Source organism: Chelonia mydas, chromosome 1, assembly GCF_015237465.2.
Source record: "Chelonia mydas isolate rCheMyd1 chromosome 1, rCheMyd1.pri.v2, whole genome shotgun sequence".
NCBI classification, from domain to species: domain Eukaryota; kingdom Metazoa; phylum Chordata; order Testudines; family Cheloniidae; genus Chelonia; species Chelonia mydas.
The window spans coordinates 342992410-343017655 of record NC_057849.1 but is presented as its reverse complement, the minus strand read 5'-3'; the positions used below and the strand labels follow the sequence as shown (position 1 = coordinate 343017655).

General features: G+C 55.6%; 1 protein-coding gene across 1 annotated transcript in view; it reads left to right on the top strand.

Annotated features, from left to right (window-relative positions):
- TSPAN33 (tetraspanin 33) overlaps positions 1 to 23815 on the top strand; it is a 29481-nt gene extending 5666 nt beyond the window's left edge. Inside the window, exons 2-8 of the mRNA XM_037889428.2 lie at positions 13398 to 13455; positions 13842 to 13969; positions 15059 to 15133; positions 15855 to 15950; positions 16987 to 17115; positions 19769 to 19930; positions 21042 to 23815. Of these exons, the coding sequence (XP_037745356.1) occupies positions 13398 to 13455; positions 13842 to 13969; positions 15059 to 15133; positions 15855 to 15950; positions 16987 to 17115; positions 19769 to 19930; positions 21042 to 21143 (750 nt within the window). The 3' untranslated portion in view covers positions 21144 to 23815. The remainder of the gene's footprint in view (positions 1 to 13397; positions 13456 to 13841; positions 13970 to 15058; positions 15134 to 15854; positions 15951 to 16986; positions 17116 to 19768; positions 19931 to 21041) is intronic.
- The last annotated feature ends 1431 nt before the right edge of the window (positions 23816 to 25246 follow it).

The following is a 25246-nucleotide window of genomic DNA, read 5'->3' as shown; positions in this document are numbered from 1 at the left end:
AAAATTCTCAGTTTCTTTCACCCCAATCCTCTACACACAGGGCTTGGTGTGATGTGGTTCTGCTCTCAACAGGGCGAGCTAATCAGGGTCACCATCAGCCTTGCAGATTTAGGTGCTTGGAAGAGCAAACCCGGACGAGAGAATTGCATGCAGACGATTGACCCCGGCTTAGCGCCGAGTTAAGCAGCAAGGGGAAAGTTAGGGACTGTTTCCCAGACAGGCTGGTGCCCCCAGCCCCTATGGACTTCAGTGGGAACTGTGGTCCTCCGCGGTGTCGAGAATCAACCCATTATCTCTGCCCTGCAGACCTGCCTTTGGTCATTGCTTTCTGAGCAGGTCACGATGGGTCTGTCTACACTGCCATAAAAGATCAGCAGAAGCGAATCTCAGAGCCAGGTCACCTGTGGGGGGAGGGATAGCTCAGTGGTTTGAGCATTGGCCTGCTAAACCCAGGGGTGTGAGTTCAATCCTTGAGGGGGCAATTTAGGGTTCTGGGGCAGAAATTGGGGATTGGTCCTGCTTTGAGCAGTGGATTGTACTAGATGATCTCCTGAGGTCCCTTCCAACCCTGATATTCTGTGATTCTATGACTTGGCCTCACAGGACTCAGGCTGCAGGGCGAAAAAAGCAATGTAGAAGTTGGGGCTTGTGCTGAACCCCGGGCTGAGAAACCTTGTGAGGGTGGAGGGTCTCGGATCCCGGGCTCCAGCCTGAGCCCAAATCTCTACTCTGCTTTTTTAGCCCTGGAAACCTGAGTCAGATGATCCAGGGGCTGAGTCGCTGTGTGGGTTTTTCTTTGCACTGTAGACATACCCTGGGTTCCATGCATCCCCGGGGCGGGGGCGGGGGGGGGGGCGGTGGAGACTGAGAAGTGTGTGAAATTATCTCCTCTTATCTTGCGTAACTGCCTCCATGGAAGATGTCTTTGTAACCCCTGTAACTTCAGTCTGTTCAAAATATTTGAAAAGAAAACGAATCCGCGAAGGCAGCGGTTCTCAAACTTTAGCAACCCGAGGACCCCCATTTTGATTTAAAATTTTTCGGGGACTCCCCAACCCGACTTCTAATTTTCCCCGGGAGTGCTCAACCCCTGCTCAGCTCCAGACCCTGTCCCCACTCCACCTCTTCCTGTGCCCACTCCACCCCTGCTCCCCCTCTTCCCCGCCTCTTTCTACCCCTTCCCTCAAGCGTGCCCCATCCCTGCTCCTCCCCCACCCTCCCAGCCCCTCCTGCACACTGCTGAACAGCTGTTCTGCGGCATGCAGGAGGCATTGGGGGGGGAGGAGGAGGAGTTGATCAGTGGGGCCAGCAGCCTTGGACATGGCTCACGGCCCCTTGGAGCCACACATGACTCCCAAACCTCCTGGAGTACCCTCATGGACCCCCAGGGGCCCGTAGACCCCAGTTTGAGAACCACTGTGCTAAGGAGATGCTTTAGAAAATAGAACGGTGGTTTTTGGGGGAGATGGTGAAGGGGGCTGTCAGTTGCGTAATGCCCAGCACATTAAAATCTTGTAAAGGACTTTACCAAAAAATGCTGTGTGAATTTCACTCCCTGCATTAGACCAGCATATGGTGTCTGTGTATCACTTAAGCCCCTTATTGTTTGCAGTGTTCCCTAGGCGCAAAAGCTTGTCTGTTTCACTGACAAAAGTTGGTCCAGTAAAAGATGTGTTTACCTCATCCGCCTTCTCTCTCTCTGGAGCATAGAGGAGGTAAAGTGACGCACAGGAGGCCGTACGTTAGGTATCCATGGGGATGGATTTGATTCACTGTGGGTATAAAAGCTCTCATGAAATTATGAGGAAAAGCATCAGAGAGGTAAAGGCGTACGCCTCCCCAGGAGCGGGGAACTAGTAGTGAGCGCCTATGGAAGGAAACTGACTAGTTTGGTCAAGTTTAATGCCAAGTATGGCATGAAATGCCCCTAGTAAAGTAAATCGGGCTTTGCTAAAATGTTGTTGTTTTAATGATGTAACCAAGAGAAGGGCACACTGTGAAATGACTCCTATTTAGGCTGCGTCCCTTTAAAATCGAAAGCGGGGACTGCCCCAAGCGCTCATGCCGCACTGTTCTCTTTCTCCTGCTGTGCGAAGGCTGCTGTTGGATTTCTCTCCCCCAGCACAGATTTGTTTCCTCTCCTGAGAGCCATTATGCTGGCTGACTCGGCGCCGTTTGAAAAGCCCTGGCATGCTTGTTTGCCTGCTGCTCCCCCTCCACCACCTCCAGACTAGTTACTTGTGTTTTCGTCATCTCTCTGGCTTATACACGCCCGCCGTGTCGGGGCCACTGATATTCCCCGGCAGTTGCACCTGGGTTCTGGAGCTGGGCTGTGGTGGTCATGGGTGCGGTGGGAGAGGAAGGGGTGCCCCACAGAGGTGCCAGGCAGCCAGCTGGGCCCTCAGGCAGTGCCAGGGCTCCCTTGATCCGAGAGAATTGCATCCTGGATGTCCTCTGAGTGTGAGGCGGACGTGCAGCGTGCCAGCACGAGTGAGCCAGGGAGCGCGTAGTGCAAAACTCACCAGCCTGGGGGGGATAAAATTGGTCTGAATGGGATGAAGAAAGATAGCCAGCAGAAAAAGAAAATCTTGGTCCATACAGGATGAAATGAAACTGCAGCTGGAATTCCTGCGGCAGGGCTGGCCTGGCCTGTCCCTTGCTGGTCTCCTGGCCCTTCCAAGCTCCTTGCTAGGGCTGGAGATGCTCATAGTTCCATCTCATAGGGAAGGGGTCAAGTCCCTTTTGGGTATAGGGCCTGCCCCCCCCACACACACACACACACACTCTCTCTCTCTCTCTCAACAGGTACGGGCTCCTTTGAGCCCCTCGAGCAGGGATACCTCTAAACTCAAACTGTGTGGGCCTGTTTCCTTTTCAGCTCTTGCGTTTCTCTCCTGCCCACTCTTCTCTGGCCAAGAGACTCCAGCCTGGGGCTGCTGTGCCCCTTTGGAGGTCTCTCCTGCTGCTTGCTTGGTGCGCGTGATTCGTCACTCAGCCATGTCTGCATTGGAGCAGTAAAGCAGGCCCCGTGTGCAGTCATCCAGAACTCAGTGTGTGTGTGGGGGGCGGGGGGGGGAACTGAGTCATTTACATGCATTTAAATGTTGTCACTTGTCCCGGGCAGAACTTTGCATCGCTCCAGTGGAGTTGGGATTTGTTGTGACCTTGGTTCAGTTAGCAGCACTGCAATGGGGGGGTGGCTGGTGTAATGTCGGTGCAGAACTGCCTCCCCCTAGCGTTTTAAGCAGCATGTGCCCCAGGCCTGCTCCGTGTAGGGTTAGCTGTCAAAGGCTGCTGAAGTGCCAGTGGATGCTGATGCAGATGAAGGCAGTAGGGGATTTTGGGCAGGGGGTGGGAATGGCCTGGCACAGACACACCCTACAGTGGGAGGTGTGTGTGAAATGACTGGCATTCTGGCGGCTCGGGGCACTCTCAGCATCTGTGGGTCTGTGTAAAGGGCTGTAATGATCAAGAAAATATGGCACCGTGGGGCTCTGCATTTTTTCTTTTTTTCTCTCAGGAAACTGCTTCCGCATGGAAGTCTCAAACTGATTCTTTCTTCTCCGTTGCCTCCCCTGTCGTGTGTGAAAACCCAGCTGTTCTCTTTGCCTCGCCCGTGATCCCAAGTAACCCCGCCATCGGAACATAGCTAACGCTTCAGTGGATTTGATTATTCACTTCGATTTAACAACCCAACGTCCTGCATTACGTCCTAGTGCTATACAAACGTGCTGCCCGAAGCCAGCCCTGGCTGCGGTCCTGGCAGCCCAGCTGTGCTGCAGTTGGGGAGGTCTTTGGCAGCAGAGATCAAACCTAAGACCTCTGGATCTAAAAGCCTGGGCCTTATCTGAGGACCCCAGGTCTGTAAGCTAAAGCTGTAACAAGCTTGTCAATGTCTATATATGGCCCAGCCACCAACCGAGGGGAGCAGACCACCCCATGGAGTAGGTGTGGATAACGCTAACCCTAATCCAGGTGGAGCTGAAGCAGTGTGAACAATGCTGAGAAAGTTGTGCAAAAATCTCTAGTGTAGCACAGACTCCGGGGTGCAGCCATCCTGAGCAGGTGGAGTTTGTGTGGCAATTTCGTAGAATCATAGAATATCAGGGTTGGAAGAGACCTCAGGAGGTCATCTCGTCCAACCCCCTGCTCAAAGCAGGACCAATCCCCAACTAAATCATCCCAGCCAGGGCTTTCTCAAGCCTCAAAGGATGGAGATTCCACCACCTCCGTAGGAAACCCATTCCAGTGCTTCACCACCCTCCTAGTGAAATAGTGTTTCCTAATGTCTAACCTAGACCTCCGCCACTACAACTTGAGACCATTGCTCCTTGTTCTGTCATCTGCCACCACTGAGACCAGCCAAGCTCCATCCTCTTTGGAACCCCCCTTCAGGTAGTTGAAGGCTGCTATCAAATCCCCCCTTTCTCTTTTCTTCTCTTCTCTTCTGCAGACTAAATAAGCCCAGTTCCCTCAGCCTCTCCTTGTAAGTCATGTGCCCAGGCCCCCTAATCATTTTTGTTGCCCTCCGCCACACTCTCTCCAATTTGTCCACATCCCTTCTGTAGTGGGGGGCCCAAAACTGGACGCAGTACTCCAGATGTAGCCTCACCAGTGCCAAATAGAGGGGAATAATCCCTTCCCTTGATCTGCTGGCAGTGCTCCTACAAATGCAGCCCAATGTGTCGTTGGCTGTCTTGGCAACAAGAGCACAGTGCTGACTCATATCCAGCTTCTCATCCACTGTAACCCCCAGGTGCTTTTCTGCAGAACTGCTGCCTAGCCAGTTGGTCCCCAGCCTGTAGCAGTGCATGGGATTCTTCCGTCCTAAGTGCAGGACTCTGCACTTGTCCTTGCTGAACCTCATCAGATTTCTTTTGGCCCAATCCTCTAATTTGTCTAGGTCACTCTGGACAATATCCCTACCCTCTAGCGTATCTACCTCTCCCCACATCTTAGTGTCATCTGCGAACTTGCTGAGGGTGCAATCCATCCCATCATCCAGATCATTAATAAAGATGTTGAACAAAACAAGCCCCAGGACCGACCTCTGGAGCACTCCACTTGATACCGGCTGCCAACTAGACATCGAGCCATTGTTCGCTACCCGTTGAGCCTGACAATCTAGGCAGCTTTCTATCCACCTTATAGTCCATTTATCCAATCCATACTACTTTAACTCACTGGCAAGAATACTGTGGGAGACCGTATCAAAAGCTTTGCTAAAGTCAAGATATCCCATATCCACAGAGCCAGTTATCTCATCATAGAAGGCAATCAGGTTGGTCAGGCATGACTTGCCCTTGGTGAATCCATGTTGAGTGTTCCTGATCACCTTCCTCTCCTCCAAATGCTTCAAAATGGATTCCTTGAGTACCTGCTCCATGATTTTGTCAGGGAATGATGTGAGGCTGACCAGTCTGTAGTTCCCTGGGTTCTTTTTCTTCCCTTTTTAAAATATGGGCACAAAATTTGCCTTTTTCCAATTGTCCGGAACCTCCCCCAATCACCACAAATTTTCAAAGATAATGGCCAATGGCTCTGCAATCACATCAGCCAACTCCCTCAGACCCATGGACTTGTGCACGTCCAGCTTTTCTAAATGGTCCTTAACCTGTTCTTTCACCATTTGAGGGCTGCTCACCTCCTCCACATACTGCATTGCCCGGTGCAGCAGTCTGGGAGCTGACTTTGTCTGTGAAGACAGAGGCAAAAAAAGCATTGAGTACTTCAGCTTTTTCCACATCATCTGTCACTGCATGGCGTCCCCCATTCAGTAAGAGTCCCACACTTTCCTTGACCACCACCTTGTTGCTAACATATTTGTAGAAACCCTTCTTGTTACCCTTCACATCCCTTGCTAGCTGCAACTCCAGTTGTGCCTTGGCGTTCCTGATTACACCCCTGCATGCTCGAGCAATATTTTTATCCTCCTCCCTAGTCATCTGTCCAAGTTTCCATTTCTTGTAAGCTTCCTTTTTGAGTTTAAGCTCACTGAAGAATTTCACTGTTAAGCCAAGCTGGTCACCCGCCATATTTGATATTCTTTCTGCACATCGGGATGGTCTGTTCCTGCACCCTCAATAAGGCTTCTTTAAAATACAGCCAGCTCTCCTGGACTCCTTTCCCCCTCATTTTAGCCTCCCAGGGGATCCTGCCCATCAGACTCCCTTAGGGAACTAATTCCCTTTTCTGAAGTCCAGGGTCCGTATTCTACTGCTCTCCTTTGTTCCTTTTGTCAGGATCCTGAACTCAACCCATGGTCACTGCTGCCTAGGTTGCCACCCACTTGTACTTCCCCTACCAATTCTTCCCTGTTTGTGAGCAGCAGGTCAAGAGGAGCAGGGCCCCTAGTTGGTTCCTCCAGCACTTGCACCAGGAAGTTGTCCCCAACGCTCTCCAAAAACTTCCTGGATTGCCTGCAATTTAAAGGAGCAGAGAGCTTGATGTAAGGCGTACAGGCCACAGAGGTGCAAGTGGGAAAACCAGCTGGGGTAGGAGGCAGAACAGATTTCCTCCTCTAGCTGTGTGGGTTCTGCAGGGCTGACAGGGGTAGATGCATGTATGAGAACCAATGCAGCTGAGATGGGGAACTGCATAGAGCAGATGGGCTGTGTGGAAAAGGTCCCTTTTCTCTCCTGCCTGTAGCTGCACTTCAGATCAGACTTAAGCAAAAATGTAGATTCTGTAAAAGTGTGTGTGTGTGTGTTTGTTTAATTGCCTAGTGGCCCCAACCAAGAGCAGCAAGGCTGCATTATGGTAGGCGACAGCCTTCGTGCTGAAGAGCTTGCAGGCTGAACGGATGTGAAGGGTGGGAGGGGTTGTTACACCCGTGGTTGCACAGAGACTCTGTGGCAGAGCTGGGTGGTGATACGATTTTTTAAAATTATTTTTAAGAGTCTGCGCTCCTCCGGGCAGCGACCTTGTCCGTCGTCTGTGCTTGATACGGGGCTGAGCACTTGGCTGGTGCTCAGATAATAAAGGGTGTTTAAAACGCCTAGATTATTGTTTAACATGGGGCTGTCCTGTTTGAAATGTAAATGCTCAAGGCTGTTTTTTTACTTCCCAGTTGCTCTCAGAAGAAGCAGCGAAGCAAAGCCCCCGGGGTGAGGTGGCTGTTCCTGCTAGGGTGCCCTAAACCCCCAGAACCTGTTAGCCTCCTAACACCACCTTAGGCTTCCCAGGAAAGCGCTCCGGCTCGCGTGCAACGGCCCAAGGGCCTCTGTGCTTGGCTCCTGCCCGCTCGGCTGGGCCGCCTGGCGTTAGTACTGGAAATAGAGAGGTTGGTTCCAGCACAAGGCCGGTCAGTGAGCTCTCAGGCCTGGCCTAGCCTCCTCTTCCATGTGCCCGAGGGCAGGGTCGGCTATTTCTCGGGGCTCGGGCGGCCGGGGTGTGGGGGTGAGTGATGCAGAGAGCAGCTCCAGCCTTGGGCCCAGCCCGTCCTCTGGTGAAATGCTAACAGCAGAGTATAAACCAGAGTGTGAACTCCCCCGTGTGTGCCTGGGGCTGGCCCTGGTGTGGACCAGCTGGACGAGGAGCCAGGGATGCCTGCTCGGAGACAGCTGCTCCCCATCCCAGGTATGAGGCAATGGGAGCCGTCGCTGTGCAGTGACAGCGGACTGGCTCTGCACCCTGCCGGGGCTGGGTGGGATTGTTGTGGCCACCAGGAGACCTCTGCTAGGGACTCAGGCTGGTTTGGTGACCTGCCGAGCGCCCCCTGCAGGAAAGAAGGGGCTGCTGCCCCTCCAGCCGTGTGGGTGAAGTGAGCCCAGGTAAGCAGAGGATGGGGAGAGGTCACAGCTGGGGGTAGATGGGGCAGAGATGCGACCAGCCCCAGAGGGATGGATGGTCACTGCTTGAGCGGGTGGGGCAGGGGGTAACCTCATGGCTTCAGGAGAGAGGGAGCAATTTGCCATTGACTGGTTTGCTCTACCCACTAAAATGGCCCCAGCGAAGGGGTGCAGGTGGCCGGGGGGGGACACAGTGGGGCCACAGGCAGCCCCCGTAGCTGCTGTTACAATGTAGGTCTCCCCTCCTCTCTGCCCTGAGGGCTCAGCTCCTGCCTGGGCTAGCAGGAGCCTCCCGCGTCCAGGCTGGTGAGGCAGAGGAGACGTGATGTGTCCTGTGTCTGGCTCTGGTGCTTTACGTTCGCTCCAAACCCGCACAGAGTCTTTGAGGGGGTGGGAGGTGCTGGAAGGGGGCGGACTGACTCCCTCTCTCTGCAGGGCAGCAAACACCCCCCCGGTGCTGACCAGTTCCCCAGCAGAAGGAGAAGCCGAGGAAGCTGCTATTTCCCCCTGCCCCTCCGGGTACAGGCTAAGATGGCATTTTGTGCAAGGCCCAGTGGGTGCACGGACCGTGGACTCGGGCGTCGTGGGGTCAGGGAGAACGTCCCCTCCACGCCGTCTGGGCGTGCTGTGCCAGTGCGGGCATTGGCCTGTCACAGTAAGTGGCTGGTCCCTGCCAGGCTGGTGGGTGTGCGGCACTCCCATCCCTGGATGGCCTGGGGAATAGGCCACGAGCGCCAGGAATTGCACCCCGGGCATCCTGCCTGGTTGCTTAGGGCACTGCCTGGCCCTACGCTATTTGGGAGACCTGCTTCAGGTTGGGGGCTGACTGGACAGCTGGGGAGATTTCTCCCCTCTTCCTGCCCCTCGGTGCTTTAGCAGTGGGTGAGGGAAGCAGGGAGTTGGCGCCCCCCTTGTCAGCCATCTTGTGGCAGTCTCTGTTTCCGAGGCTGGTGCCCAGGGCTCCTTCAGGCTGAGCAGCCGTCACGTCACCTCCCACCCCTGCTCGCAACCTCCCTTCCGTCGGGAGAGGTCACCGGTGCCAAGGCCCTCGTGGGAAGCCCGAGCCGCGCAGCGGGCGGCCGGGCCTCCATCTTCCCCTCTCCCCGTGGCGGCTGGGGCTGGGCAGGGCGACGTGCGTCTCCCGTCCCTTGCTTTGCGGTGCATGGAGGACAAGTGCCTCCGTGTCCAAGCATCGGCTCCGTGCGCCTGGCATCCGTCAGGCTTGGACGTCTCTCGTGTCTCGGCTCGGTGAGCCTGGCTAGCGCGCTCCGTCTGGGGGGGTTAGGACGGGCGGTTAGCTGCCGGGGGGGGCTCTCCTTGCACGAAGGACAAGGGCAGGGTGCTGCGGCCGAGCCCTGCTTACCCAAGACAGGGCACAGAGGGGGCAGCTGCACTCTGCTTTCAGCCAGTAGGGGGCAGTGGACACTGAACTGCAGCTGGCCCCTCCGAGTTAGAATGAGACCCATTAGCCAGGCAAGGGATGTGCCGCTTGCCCTGCGCCCGCTCTGCGTGACAAGAGGCCTCCCTGCCTGCGTAGGGGTGGCCCTGTGCTCCGGGGATACCAAGCTGCTTCCCGCCTGGGAGAACGGGTGGGAAGGAACGGGCGTAAGCTGCTGTGCAAAGGGGAACGGCTGGAAGCCAAAGTGGGGAGAGCCTCTGGCTTGACTGTCCTTCCCCAGCCGGGGCCGCCTTTGTGACCCTGACAGACTTTCCTGTAAGCCTCCATCCCTGTCCCTTGGTTCAGAGCTGCCGGGGAGCAGCGAGCGGTCTGTCTTATCGGGGCAGCGATGCAGGGGCCACAAACACGAGAGAGTTGTCTTGAAACTGCCTGAATTCACCGGCCTCCGTCTGCCTTCACCCTGCGGGCTCCGGGAAAGGACAGCCGCAGCCTGCGCGGGCCCTGCAGCAACGAATGGCTCTTGGGAGCAGTGCGAAAGGCCCTTGAGGGGTGTTGTATTAATTTAGATGGAATAAATGGGTCAAAGGGGTTATCCTAACCCAGTCGCTGTCCTTCACTGAACAGTGTTAAACCAGGCTGGCTGTGCAGAGCCCTCAGCCGGCTTAGCACCATGGCAAACGCACCCGGTAAAAACCATTGTATTTAGTAAAGTTAAAGAAAAGAAGGAAAAGCAGCTAAAGCATTTGAAATGTGAAGTATTGAGTCAGGCTTCGTTTTAACAGCCTCCCTTGTTCCCTTACCCTTGAGCTGCAGAGAGTTTTAGATGGAAACCCCCCTTGTTAGACCGTTTCTTTGATGCTGTCACACATGGTGATTACCGTCCTTCTGGAGGACAGAGAAGAAGTCAGTCGCGATGCTGCTGTTAAAGTCCGATCCTGTTTCATCCCAGCGGGTGTTTGGGATTCCGCTGTAGCCAGCAGAGGTGGCAATGCCCTCTGGGTCCCTCTCCCTGGCCTGGTCTGGTCAGGATGTCCCTGAGGTTTAGGAAAGAAGGTCCAGGGTCCCAGGGGGTGGTGGGGGTGGCAGCCATGGTGGTCAAGTTCACTCCACTCCCTCCTTCTGTTCTTCCATTTGTCCTTTAAGGACCCAAAAAAGGGTTGCATTCAAAGTGGAGAACAATGAGAATGCAACTTCCTTCTGCTGTGGGGTGGGGTGGGGAGGGTGCAGGGTTAGCAGGCCTGATTCCTGGCAGTGGGGCATGGGGAGCAATCTGCTTCCCCTGTAATGGGAGCACCTGGGAATTGGGGCACGTGGCTGACACTTAGGGTGACCAGATGTCCCGATTTTTAGAGGGACAGTCCCGATAATCAGGGCTTTGTCTAATATAGGCGTATGGTACCCCCCACTCCCTGTCCCGATTTTTCACACTTGCTGTGTACTGGCACTTTCACACCGCACTGACACTGGAACTCGGCCTTGTCATGGGTGCCTCCTGTAATGAGATCAATACAGAGAATCCAGCCCAAGGGGAAGCCTGGAGGGAATCTGTTACCTTCCGGCCTGCAGGGGCAGGTCTACACTGCAATTAGACGCCCGTGGCTGGCCCGTGCCAGCTGATTCAGGCTAAGGGGCAGTTGAGTTGCTGTGTGGAGGCTCAACCCTTCCACCTTGCAGGGTCCTAGAGCCCAAACTCCAGACCCAGCCCAAATGGCTAAGCAGCCCCTTGGCCCAGGCCAGCTGGCCAGGGGTCTTTAACGGCAGTGTGGACGTACCATGTGAGGCCCAAGTGAAGGAAGTGGCTAGCAGAGGCTGCGCAGTCTGGTGGGCTGAGCATTGGGTAGGGACGCCTGGGCTCTATTCGCAGCTCTGCCCCAGGCACCGGCCATGGGCCAGCAGCTTCGCTTCTGAGCCTCAGTTTCCTCCAGCTACAAAAAGCAGGCTAGTGGTTGGGCAGCGCTGGATAAATGATGGCCTCTTGGTAAAGCCTGTTACCAAGGCTTCTCCCCCAGGGGCCGGAGGGGGCCAACCTTGGTTCTAAGCCTCCTTTTGCAGTGGCATTTAGTGAGGGGGCTCTGAGGCAAGCCACCTGCCTGCTGCCAGCTTCCCCTTTACCTCCCGGCGCTGGCGCCAGCTTCCCCTCTGGGTTTGCTCCTGCCTCGCTGGGAATCTGGTTAGACGCAGGTATCAGATGGCCTCTTCCACTGGGCATTGATACTTGTCTGCCAGCACAAAGCACCAGGCAGCCTTGTACGGAGCAGGAGGCAAGGGGGCTGTAGGGTCTGCAGATCACAACTGCCGCCTGCCTGTGGAACAGAGAGAATCGACCTCCACTCCTCCCGGCTAGCTCCTGGCTATGGCGGTTGGCTGTTCCAGGGTGAACAGAGCGGTGGGAGAACAGGATTGCTTGAAATACTGCGGCTTTTTTCAGCCAGCCGGGCGTGGGAGGGGGAAGGGGTGTGTGTGTGAACCTGGAGAGAGTATGGCACGCACGCCCCCTACACGGATTGGCTGCAGAGCATCACTCCAGGCGTTGATTCTGTGTGTGGGTGTGAATACAGAGTTGGTGAAAGGAGCTGGCTGACAGCCCTGCAGAGCGAAGTCCCTGCCCGCAGAGAAGGGGATGACGCTTCCCCGGTGTACTGCCCCTATCCCTGCTTGGATCCCCCGCCAGGGTGAGAGCGGAGTGCATTCTGTAGGGCCCATCCCGTCCTTGCCGTCCACCTGCCATGGCGGCATGTTCTGTGGACACTGGGCACCGTGACACTCGGCGTTCTGAGCCCTGGGGCTGATGGGTGCTTTACGAAGCTCGGCCAGTACCTGCTGACAAAGGGAAACTGAGGCACAAAGTGACTCATTCAAGGACACCCAACAGAGGAATAGCAGCTGTGGGTACAGAGCCCACGGGCCCTATCCACACTGCTTAGTGTTAGTGGGCTTTCCCTTCACCCTCTCCCCTGGTTCTTGTCATGCAGACAGCAAGCATGATTCCAGTTTCCCTTCCGTTTCCTGTTTGACCCCAGTTTATATAGTAATATTCTCCGCTATACCTTAACCCATCATTTTACTGAAATTTAACTAACCAATCCTAACATAATTACATCATTCTCCAACCAATTATATCCCACTATCCTAATTAACGTACACCTAGCAAAATGAATTATATAGCAGACACAAACAATTAGAGAACCAGACAGATGAACAATAGAAAAGTGGGGGCCATAAAGATAAACATACAGAAATGAGGGTTTCACGACCACTGAGAAGTGATTTCTTGCCAGACAGGGTGCTATCAAACTAAGTTTTCTTTAACCATCTTTATCTGGCGGTGATGGGCACTATCAGGACAGGATTGTCTTCCTAACAGCCCAACGCCACCTTATTTCAACGTGACTGGTTTGGGATGGGAGGACATGACTGTTCACTTCCCAGCTTATGGCTGCCCCTGCTGCGTAGCCGAAGGCCTTAGCCCAGCGGTGGCCAGCCTGGGCCTGAGAAGGAGCCAGAATTTACCAATGTACATTGCCAAAGAGCCACAGTAATACGTCAGCAGCCCCCCGTCAGCTGCCCCCAGCACCTCCCCCTCCCTCCCTGCACCTCCCGATCAGCTGTTTCGTGGCGTGCAGGAGGCTGTGGGGGGGAGGAGCGAGGGCACGGCAGGCTCGGTGGAGTGGGGTCAGGACCTGGGGCAGAGCCAGGGGTGGAGCAGTGAGCACCCCCTGGCACATTGAAAAGTTGGCACCTGTAGCTCCAGCCCCGGAGTCGGGGCCTAGACAGGGGGCCGCATATTAACTCCGGAGCCACAGGTTGGCCGCCCCTGCCTAAGAACCAGGCCTCCGACTCTCCTAGGGAGAGAAGGCCCCTACACAGGCGGACTGTGATTTTGATTCTCTGATTTTATACCCTGTAACTAGCTAAGTGATAAAAATACACTTAAGTTCTTAACACTTTCCGGGCAGGCCTGAATATCCATATTCTAACACTTAGCAAGGCCCCAAGCACCCCTCAGATGGTGGTAACTTTCAGCCTTGGCTGGGCTGACCAGGATTTGATATTGTGCCTGTGCGGGGGCGGGGCTCCTTATCCTATTGCCAATCCCCTGAGCCCTCTGGAGACCCCCAGTGCCCTCCCCTCATTTAGGGACACGGCATGTGTGGGCTGAGGTGCCGAGCAAGTGGCTGGCTCTGAATCTCCACGTCCTGTCTCCACAGATGATCTCGATGGTGATGGTGGCCGTGGGCATCTACGCCAGGCTGATGAAGCACGCAGGTGAGCGACTGCCGCCTTCCCCTTGTCGGGGCTCTGGGATCGCTCCTTCTGGTGGGACCCTGGAGACTGGCTGCCCTGGAAGCAGAGGGGTTTGGGGAGGAGAGCAGAGCCTTTCCCTGGGTCTGAGGCTGGAACGCAGCTAAGGGGGTGTGAGGTCTCTGTGGGGGGAGCACGGCCTGCTGTGTGCGGCTGGCATTTAACCCAAGCAACCAACCCTATCTGGGGGGAGAGGGGAGAAGCTGCCGCTCTTGTCCAGTGAAACGGGGCTTGGACGCATCCCCACTCCCGTTTGTCACGGGCCTGCTGGCAGGGTGGTGCAGCTGGACTAACGGCTCTGTGCTCTCGCATCCTCTCTCTCCCCCACCCCCTCTGCTCCCACCTGGCAGAGGCGGCCATGGCCTGCCTCGCGGTGGATCCCGCCATCCTGCTCATCGTGGTCGGCATCCTGATGTTCCTGATCACCTTCTGCGGCTGCATCGGCTCCCTGCGTGAGAACATCTGCCTGCTGCAGACGGTGAGGGGACGGGAGGCCGCAGGATCCCAGCCTGGGCTGGCGGGGGAGCAGGGAACAGTCGTATGGGGGTTATAGCCAGAACAGGGGATGGGAAGCCTCATGGGGACCCCGCTGTCTACCTGGGCAGCCTGCAGAAACCACCAGGAGTGGGCTTGGGGGTCCCCCCTCAATGACTGGCACCTCGGGCAGCCGTCAGGACTAATGGGACCCAGGGTCTCTCTGCTCTGTCTCCGATTTCCTTCCCCACCCACTGGCGTGAAATCTCGGCTGGTGCCCGGCCATGCTGATTACAGGAAAGCTTGTGGCTCCCTCTAGTGGCCAGAGCTGGGGAACTCTGGTGCCCCAGCAGATACTTAACCATGCGCCTCCCAGGGAAACTGACCCTTTCCACTCAAAGTGCCTTTAATGGCATTGAGCCGGGCATCTCTGCTGAAGAGACGGAGGGTTTCTCATTCCTTCCAGCTGATTGGATGTGTGTTGGTAAGAGCTGCTTGCATAGCCAGGGGAGAACAGACGCTGGAGTCTGTACAGCTCTCCTGCGGTTGCAGCGAGCTCTCCGTGGTGGATCGGTTTGCTAGCACCGACGTGGACAACGCTTTAGAGGTGGGTTGTGTCTGCTTCAGCCCTGAACCGGTGACCCGGCAAGGTGCCACAGGAGCGCTGTGCTCCAGGAGGTGCCGTCTTTCAGAAGAGATGTAAAACCCAGGCTCTGAGCACTTTGGGATGGTAAAGATCCCACAGCATATTCTGCAAGCACGGGGCATTAACTCCACCCTGCCTCTCTGACGTCCCCTGCAGTTTCAAAAGGTGACGTTTTCTCTCTTCCTGTCCCAGTCCTCTGTGCATGGCTATGCAGCTGCTCTGTTCCACCCCAGAGGTGGCTGCGTTTCAGTGCTGGGTGAAGTGGTCAGTAGATAGGAATCTGTGAAAAGGCACTACGGGAATGTAATGTGACGGGCCTGGAGTCCTGCTGCCCTGTGACCTTGCAGCTGCTTGGGTCACGGTGGTGCAACTCTGGCTCCGTAAGAGATGGTGCTTTGTTGTCTCTTCCATGGCAATTTGCTGACAGCTGTTTTCTCTCTTCTGCAGTTCTCAATCTGCCTGACCTTAGTCTTCCTGCTGCAGCTGGCAGCTGGAGTGCTGGGCTTTGTCTTCTCTGATAAGGTAAATATACCAGAGAGCTGGGGTGAGCATTGTTCTTTTGAGGTGGTAGTGGGGGGAGTAGGATCCACCAACATAACTGCAGGACCAGACCTGGATTGGCAGGGAGCTGCCTGGGAAGAGAGAATAGATTTCTTCCCTCACTAAGCTGCGATCCTCTGGAGAAAGGATGTTCCGCATGGGGACGGAGGGCCAGAGAGGCCGAACCGCAAACGGGAGGCCAGGTGTCTGGGCGTGAACAGAGACTGTCCTCTTTTTAAAATCTTATTTAAATGAAAAGGTTTGTTTTGATCCAAGGCTTCCCTGGCAGACTTGGAGACCCAAACACATGAGCCTTCTGCTGGGGCGTGGGCACCAGAGTGCAGCTGGCTGGGTGGGTTCGCTGTCACTGCAGGAGGCGTGTCTGCCCCAGGGTTTGGTCCCTGACCTCGTTGTCTTTGTCGGTGGCCAGCATTTTGATTTCCAGTATATTTCCCACCCCAAACGAGTGGAGGGGGCAGGGCAGGATGGGCTGGGGTGAGGCCACTGGCCTGCGATTCAAGCAACATGGGTTCAGGTCCCTGGCTCCACATGTGATCTACAAACGGGGGTGACGCCCGTCCGGCGTAGCTGTGAGCTTAAATCGTAGGGGAGGAGGTGCTCGGACGCCGCAGTGGCGAGGGGTGTGCAAGCACGTTGGTAGGAGGGAAATCTCCCTGGCGACCTCTCGGTATTCCTCCCCCAGGCACGCGGGAAGGTGAGCGAGATCATCAACAACGCCGTCGTGCATTACCGCGACGACCTGGACCTCCAGAACCTGATCGACTATGGGCAGAAGGAGGTGGGTCCAGTTAAAGAGCCAGCACGCATGGCCGTCCAACAGGTCTCCTGCCTCCTATGGGGTGACGGGCCCTGGGCGAGCTCTCTGGCCTCCTCTGTGATGGGGATAGCTGGGTCTCTCCGCCCTGTAGCGGGGATGGCTGAGTCTCTCTTTAAAACATCCCTGAAATCATCTCTCCTGCCTTGACCCAAGTTCCCTTTCAAAGCACATATCACGGTCTCTCTCCTCGCCGAGGCTGCAGGGCCAGGATCTGTTCCCCTTTGTCCCTTCTTGGAGCTGTGGGTGTCCACGGTTCTCTGGTTCCCTTTCGTTGTCTATCAGACCCCATTCCACTAGTCCCACATCCTTCTGCTTCTTTGTGGACCCCCATTTTCCATCGGGAGGGCGGTGCCATCGGACACCACACCCCGCCCAGTTTGAGTCCAGTCGTGCTCGTCACAAGTACCCGCCGAACTCTCTCGCACGTACGCACAAATGATTCTTTGTTCTCCTGCCACGGGCTTGGTCCCAGGACTGTCGTGCAGCTGGCGTTGCACATCTGGAGTCTAAATATACTCCCACCCCTCTGCTCAGACCCTTATTAAGCTTTTGTCTCCCAGAGCCCTGTTCTCCCAGTTCCAGTGCTGTCTGTAGGCCATGAGAAATGTTGGACTGGGGATAGAGGCTGGAGGGAATGGGGCTAGTGCTAAAGAAATACAATCATGGTTCCTTTGAGTTCCCTCTGTCTGTCTTCCCACACACACACAGGTTCTCACCCTGGAAAAGTATGAAGCCACGTTACAAACACTTTCAAATTGGACCCGAACTGACAGTCTCCCTGGTTCTTAAGGTTTCTTCTCCTCCGTGGGGAGTAATGTATTTATTGAAGTCTTTCATTCCCCTGCTACCTTTGTTTTTAAGCTGTTGTTTATGTAGGACCTACTAAAAATTAAAAGCCCATTCAAATTGACCTGGCCTCTTTTTAAAGACCTGCCCTTTGGCGTAGGCCCAATGTCCCCTTCCCTGGCCCTCTTTGACCTGTGCTGTCTCGTTACAGTTCAGTTGCTGTGGGGGGATCTCCTACAAGGACTGGTCCCAAAACATGTATTTCAACTGCACGGCCGATAACCCCAGCAGGGAGCGCTGTTCTGTGCCTTACTCTTGCTGCCTGCATGCAGCTGACCAGGTAAGAGCCGCCCCGCTGCTCTGCTGAGAACAGGACCTCTCCTTGCCACCCTCAAATTCTGGTGGCTGCCCTGCACCCAGGGCCAAGGAAGTCTCTAAATCGGGTAGCTGGGTAGCATTGCACTCCTCCACCATGTGCCCTCTGCCATTCGCAAAAAGGGGAATAAGGGCAAGTTGCGGAATTACAGACCAATCAGCTTAACTCGAGTACCCGGAAAGGTAACTGAGAAGATATTAAGCAACCAATTTGCAAACACCCCTAGAAGGTGTTATAAGGTGATAAGTAACAGTCAGCACGGATTTATCAAGAACAAATCGTGTCAAACCAACCTAATAGCTTTCTTTGACAGGGTAACAAGCCTTGTGGATGTGGGGAAGTGGTAGATGTGAGATATCTTGACTTTAGAAAGGCTTTTGATACTGTCTCTGACTTTCTCATTAACAAACTACGGAAATACAACCTCAATGGAGCTACTATAAAGTGGGTGCAGAACTGGTTAGAAAACCATTTCCCAAAGAGCAGCTGTCAGTCATGCTGAAAGTGCATAACGAGTGGGGTCCCGCAGGGATGAGTTCTGGTCAATATCTTTATCAATGATTTAGATAATGGCATACAGAGTACGCTTATAATGTCTGCGGACGACACCAAGCTGGGAGGGGTTGCAAGTGCTTTGGAGGATCGGATTAAAATTCAACATGATCTGGACAAACTGGAGAAATGGTCTGAAGTAAATAGGATGAAATTCAATAAGGGCAAATCCAAAGTACTTCACTTAGGAAGGAACAGTCAGTTGTACACGTACAAAATGGGAAATGACGGCCTAGGAAGGACGACGGCGGAAAGGGATCTGGGGGTCCTAGTGGACCACAAGCTAAATATGAGTCAAGAGTGTAACACTTGCAAACAAAGCAAACATCATTCTGGGCTGTATTAGCAGGGGTGTTGTAAGCAAGACACGAGAAGTAATTCTTCCGCTCCACTCCACGCTGATTAGGCCTCAACTGGAGTATTGTGTCCAGCTCTGGGCACCACATTTGGGGAAAGATGTGGACAAATTGGAGAAAGTCCAGAGAAGAGGCAGAAAAATGATTAAAAGGCTAGAAAACATGACCTATGAGGGAAGATTTGAAAAAATTAGGTTTGTTTAAACTGGAGAAGAGAAGATTGAGAAACTGACATAACAGTTTTCAAGTATTCAAAACATTGTTACAGGGAGAAAGAAAAATGGTTCTCCTTAACCTCTGAGGACAGGACAAGAAGCAATGGGCTTAAATTGCAGCAAGGATGGTTTAGGTTGGACGTTAGGAAAAACTTCCTGACTGTCAGGGTGGTTAAGCACTGGGATAAATTGCCCAGGAAGGTTGTGGAACCTCTGTCATTGGAGATTTTTAAGAGCAGGTTAGACAAACACCTGTCAGGGATGGTCTAGTCATTACATAGTCCTGCCCTGAGTGCAGGGGGCTGGACTAGCTGACCTCTCGAGGTCCCTTCCAGTCCTACACTTCTGTGACTCATGTCCCCCATGTGATCCCTTTGCCCCTGGACAAACCCTCATGCCACTAGGGGGTGCTCATAGCCCAGTGGCTCCTACAGCTCCAGCTGACCAGGCTGTAGCCATGGCTGGCTGTAGACCCCTCTCCGTGCCATCTCCTGGCTGGCTTGGAAGAAGCTCCATCAGCTGGGTGACAAGGCGGTAAGAGGAGAGGGCTGGGGGTATTATATAGGAATCGATGTAGGCCCTGCTAATTCTTCTCCCTCTGGAGGCAGGGTGTCTGGGGGAGCCAATTCAGGTGGCCGGTGCTGCCCTGGCCCAGTCACAGCTAGAAACGGCTATTGTTTGTTTCTGAGCCCGAGGAAAAAGGAGGATCCGATCACTGATCCTGGGTGACAAACGAGGGGCCTGATTCTGGGGTTTCCCAGGCTCTCACCAATCACATGCAGGCTGGGACCGGCAAGGTACTGGCCCTGTGGTCTCCGAGTGGGTCTAGGAGAATGAGGCTGCGCTAGGGATGCATTCGTGCCCCCCCCTTTTCCCCCCAGCAGCTCCTATGAGGGAGACACCCTCGCTGTAGACACTGGGTGGAAAAGGAGTCCCGTGAAACTTGTATGGCTTGTGTCGGTAAATGCCCGGCGGACATGCCGTGGGGTGGGAAAGCAGCTCACGTGAGGTCCTGTACGTCATGGCTCCTCCTGGCTGCCTCGTCCGGAAGGGATGGGATCCCCTCTAGTCCGCCTGTCCCACACCAGACGAGGTGATGCCCTGCAGCCTGATCTCCCGAAAAGTCACGAGCACTGGAGCTTCTGCCCGTTCCCTAGGAGGCCGCTCTCCCAGTTCGGAGCATGCTGCGGAGCCCAGACACCCCAGTGATGGGGGGACTGGGAAGGGCTGGGGGTTGGGCTTGCGGGAGAGAGAGCATACAGGGAAACCTGACGTTAACAAGGACATGTTGGCTAAGGAAGCCGGGACCTGTCCCTGGGTCTGTCCCACGTGCCACTAGGCAGCAGCTCGGGAAAGCCCGACCCCCATCCCGCAGGCGTGTGAGGGAACCGGAGCGACTTGTGCGGCCCGTGGCAGTGTGCGAGGTGTGGCCGCACAAGGCTATCCATCCCCGGGGCCCGGCTCGCTGTCACCTGCCCTGGTGCTTCCCCGCAGGCCGTCATCAACACCATGTGTGGCCAGGGGATGCAAGCCATGAACTACCTGGAGGCCAGCGAGTTCATCTACACCAACGGCTGCATCGACAAGCTGGTGAACTGGATCCACAGCAACCTCTTCCTGCTGGGGGGCATCGCCCTCGGCTTGGCCATTCCACAGGTAGGCTTCCCCCGGCCCCCACCCCGGGATGTGCTCTGCTGGGGCCAGAGGGTCTGGTGTTTGCACTCAAACTGCGGGGGGGGGGGGGGGGGGAGAGGGGTTTCTGCACCCCCCTCCCCCCCCCCCCCTTAGCTCTGGCGGAAGGGAGCAGGAGATAGGCCCAGCCTACTTGGTATAACCCCCACAGGATAATGAGAGCCAGGTTATCTGGAGCAGGGATTAAAAGGGAATGGCCCCTTAGATTTGGAGCCGGGGGATTGGGCACTCCTAGATCTGAGGGGTGTATTCACACCCCCCACGTCAGTCGTGGGTCTGGGATGCTAGAAGCACTCCGACTGGGAAGGGCTATTTCCCCCTCCCCCACCCGTGACGTGGCAGGGGCTGGAGTGCAGAATGGACCCATCTAACCCTAGCGAAGAATCCCTGCTGGGTGTTTCAGAGAGAGCAGGGAAAAAACCCTCACCATGGTCTGTGCTAACGTGCCCTGGGACGGGAGTGGGGAAGAATTGCTTCCCATGCTCCAATTCAGGGCCTTTTAACTTTGGGCGTGTAACTCAGGGGGAATCCTAAGGAAGCCTCAGCTTGCACTGGTGCCCTGGCTGCGGAGCTTGGCAGAGCTGTGGGGGGAGCCCAGGGCTGGAGCAGGCTGTGGGTCGGGCTCGGCAGAGTTACTGGGTGTGGAAGGAGCCCTTGCCTGGCCCGCTCGCCCCTTTCCCAGCTCCAGCCTGGGCCGCGAGTCTCTCTCAAGAGGGGGGAGGGATGGCTCAGTGGTTTGAGCATTGGCCTGCTAAACCCAGGGTTCTGAGTTCAATCCTTGAGTGGGCCGTTTAGGGATCGGGGCAAAAATTGGGGATTGGTCCTGCTTTGAGCAGGGGGTTGGACTAGATGATCTCCTGAGGTCCCTTCCAACCCTGATATTCTATGATTCTAACACCAAACGTAAACGACGGATATTCTCGTCAATAGCCGTGCGCTTGTCGCTGGGCGAGAGCTTTCCGACTGGCTTCGCCTCAGGAGGGGATGCCGGCCGTTCCCAGTTGGAGCCGCGAGCTCACCTGTTCCTGAGCCCTCCCGGGTGGGTTCAGCTTGTGGTACTTTCCTCTCCTTGCAGCTGGTGGGAATCCTGCTCTCCCAGATCCTCAGCAACCAGATCAAAGACCAGATCAAGCTGCAGCTCTACAATCAGCAGCACCGAGCAGATCCTTGGAACTGAAACCCAGCCGAGAAGAGCGAGGGCTTCCTTGCTGCGGAAGTGTTTCTCGCCCCCCGGCAGGGAACGGAGTGGGGAGGAAGAAGAGACCTGCCTTTTTCCCCTGTGATTGCTCACCCTGCCCTGCACGGAACGGGACATGGGGGTAGCCCCCAGGAGAGCAGAAGACCCCCCCCCGCAGCCCCCAAGGCCGGCAGCGAGAAGCTGCTGCATCTCAGGCATCATCTGTAGCGTCCCCGCCCAAGTAACTGACATCGTGGTCCCTTTTTTGGGCAGCGTTTTTTGGGGTTGTTTTTTTTTTAAGAGGGAAAAGAGCAAAATATTTCCCAGCTGCCCTCTCTGGGAATTGCCTTGAGAGCTGCCTTGGCTGTGTCTTCCCCTAGAAGGCTGACGCATTGGTGCTACTGGGGCACGGCTGGGCTGGCTGGTATGGAAGGGAGGTAAGTGGGGGGGTGGGGTATAATGCAGGTACAAGCGTCTTTCCTCTTGTGTGGTCTTGGAGCACGGGGAGGGGGGCCTTGCCAGCTTCCCAGCCCTGGACCAGCTGCCTGTATCCAGATGGGAGTGACACCAGACAGGAGAATGATCAGCCCCCGACCCTGCACTGATCGTTACTGATGCTCCTCTGGCTTAAATATATCAAGAGGGGGCTGCTAAGGGAGGAAGGGCTAGAGGATGTAACTAGTTGCCAAAAACCAGACTCCGGGGGGGGAGGGGCAGGAATGGGATCTGGAGCCCAGCCCTCCAGGGCGCTGACTCCAGTCTGGGGGCACCGTCTGAGTCTGAAGTGGGTCTTGGGCACGGGATATGAAGCCTTTCACCGCTAGGGCTTCCAGTCCCTGCCCAGGCAGTGCTGACCGTTGTTACTCTCTGCCGGGGAAGACTCACCGCGGTCCTTGGCAGGGCTGGTATCCCCGTGGCACACAGCTGGGTTGCCATGGAGGTGACGGTTTGGGCTCTTGGAAACCTCCCGAGAGGCCGAGTTTCTCAAAGCTGATCCCAGTGGCAGGCAGCAGCTGTCAGCGGCTCTGGGAAGCCCTCGGTCTGTGGGTTTGTAGTCTAGCCGGAGGCCTTCGTGGGTCTTGGCTCTGGACTCTCGAGTTCAGTGGACACAGCCAAAGATCAGAGGGTGCGTTGGCTACTCCAGGTCCGTCCGATGTGGCCCGCAGCCCCAGGTGCTTGGCTGTGGGAAGGGACTGAAGCAGCAGACCCTCAAGCATAGAGCAGAGACCGCAGTGGAGTGACCAGTTCTGGGCACAGAAGAGTCCGGTTGGCAGGGCCATCAGTGGTGGTCGCTTCTACCAGTCTGACTACACAGAATTCAGCTCCCCCAAGCCTCGAATTTTGGGATGTTTAAACCCTCAGAGCAGCTGCTCTCTTGCTGAGCCCTCTCTGCTGTATGTACGATGATGCTCCTGATTGGATCCATCCGCAGGGATTGAACCTGCGATCTCTGGCTCTAGAAACGTAAGCTGCTACTGTTTGAGCTAAAGGACCAAGTCTGTTAGCTCAGACAGGAGCAGGCTCATAAACCTGCGTCCACGGTGTCACCGCTAAGGGGGACGAAGTCACCCTGTTAGCACAGAGGTAGGAGGAGGTAAGCAGTTTTGTATCCAAACGCTCTATACCTATCCAGCATTGCTGGCGAGAGATGCCCACCCTACCCCATTGCGTAAGGCAGCGATCGGGGTAACGGGTTTGCAGTCGTCAGCCTGGCGTGGGTGTCCCAAGCAGGGTGGGACTGAGAGAACACAAAGGAAAAGCAGTACAGCGTAGGGTCTTCCCATAGGGTTTGCTGCGTCCGAACCAGTGGCTGATCCATCTAGTGAAGATATTTGATGCTGGGGGGCTCCTTAGCCTAGCAGGCAAAGGTGGAACATGATCCCAGGGCTGGGAGTTGGCAGAGTTAAAACTGGAAATATGGTGCAAATTGTTCCCAGTAATGGACCATTAGAACAGCTTCCCCAGGGATGGGGCGGCTTCTCCATCAGGTGGGCCCTTTGCATCGAGGCTGGGTGACTTTCTAAAAGTTGCCCCAATTCAACCACACATTATGGGCCTGATCCAGGCGTCACTTGGCAGAATTCTCCAGCCTGTGCGCTGCAGGAAGTCAGACGAGATGTTCGTAACAGTCCCTTGCAGCCCTAATGCCTGTGGGCAGCTTATCTTGGACAGGGGCTCGTGCCAGGTGGTCAGAGGAAGGTACAACCATCCTTCTCCTCCGCCAGTAACGCTCAGTTAGCGTGCGCCCTGCAAACACCACTAGCTGCCCCACGGTGGAGGGCGAGACCCCATGATCTGTGTGTGTGTTACCTCTGTGGATGGCCATCTGCCCGTGTTCTCTCCTGCCCCCAAGAGGCAGCATCTCCTCCTGGCATGGAGAGGCTGTAACGGGCCTCTGGGAACATGCACAGACAGATATTTTGAACACTGTGCAAAGGGAGGGAACGGCACAGACTTCTCTCTTTTTGGAGGTTTGTAAGTAACACGTGGGTTCGATATTTATCTGTGAAATTAACTCCTCTGTGATGTTTCCCTTTGCTTCTGCGGAGAATGAAAGCAAGTCGGGTTCTGGCTGAAGTTATAGTTTGGTTTTCTCTGTACTGCACCTGCCCTGAAATAAAACACGTGTGCGTGTGCGTGCGCGCACTCCTGCCCTCTGCTGGATGGAATCAGAACAGCTCAACTGGGTCATAAGCACTGTATTGCTCATGCAGATTCTCCTTCCGTTCAAGGAGCAGAGTGCTCTGTGCTTTTTGCAGCAGGAGCATCTGAGGTTTCGTAGTCGACAGCAGCCTGCTACGCTACTTGGGTCAGTGCGTATATCAGAATCGCTGTCTACCAAGCTCGTGGGGTGGCGCTTGTCTCGAGTGTGTGTTGCCCCTGTGTGTAGGCAGGGGCAAGGTGTAGAAGCTGCTCAGGCCCCCGCCCCTGGCCTGATTGAACAGGACTCTGGGAAGGGGAATTGGCTGCTAGCCTGGAGCTGTGCCTATTGGAGAATCTCTCCCTTCCTAATGCATCTGTCCTGTTTGCACAGCATCGAGCACAGCAGGGGCCTGGTTGATGACGGGGGGCTCCTACGCGCTAGGGGAATGCAGCTTGGTAACAGTGCTGGGGACAAGATGGCAGCTCCTGCCCTGGTTTGATGCTGAGCTGCTGGTCTCAATGCAGGAACGGCTGGGTGAAATTCAAGGCCAGCGTGATGCACGTCATGTTCGATCTGCGTGATGGTCCCTTTCCAGGCTCTGAATCCATCCTGCCATGCTCCTTGACCTGTGCACATGGGTGCTGGAACTAGGGGTCCTACCACCTCCTTGCCCCTCGGCTTGAAGTGGTTTCCATTATATGCAGGGTTTACAGTTTGGTGCGGTGGCTTTCAGCACCGATTTGTTCCAGCATGCCTGCCAGGACAGAATTGTACCACTGAGGAGGCTGTCCTGTCTACTCATAAGTGCCCCCAGCCCAGCAGACCCCTCGCTGTCAGGAACCTCTTCCTTCTGGGCAGCCGAGCTTTCTTCTAATTGCAGCCCAATGCTGCTCGCTGCCCTGCTGGGTTGCAGTGGGCCCTCTCCTCCCTTACTGGTTCCATGCAGGCACCGCGTGGGTTTGGGTGACGACGGCACCGAGAGGTCACAGAAGTACAACTCTCTCTTCCCACACGCCCCTTCTCCCCCCCATCCTCTTTGAAAGGGGATAAGAAGGGGCTCAGGGTCTTGAGCGGAGATCGCTCCTTGGCGTCCCGACAAACTGGGCCCTGGGCTGTTTGGAAGAGGGCTGCATGGGCTGCATCTCCGCTGCTTCCGAATCCGCCCCCCTTGCACTTCCAGCCGCTGGAGCTGGCCCCAGGCTCCCTCCCTGGAAACGGGCCCCCCCGGTGCCTTCCCCCAGGTCGGATGGCCCTGCTGCAGCTTTTCAGCAGGCCGCGCTCACTGTGAAGGGGGGTGGGGTTTTCTTCGGCTGGCTCCATTCAGCTTGCTGGGAAAGGCAGGGAGGGCTCAGCCCTGGCTGGAGCTGCCAGCTTTGGGCTCGGTGTGTGGTCCCCCTGCGTGTCTCCTCTGCCCCCCACCCCCCACCCCAGCGCCTTGGCTATGTTTCAGCTCCACGGG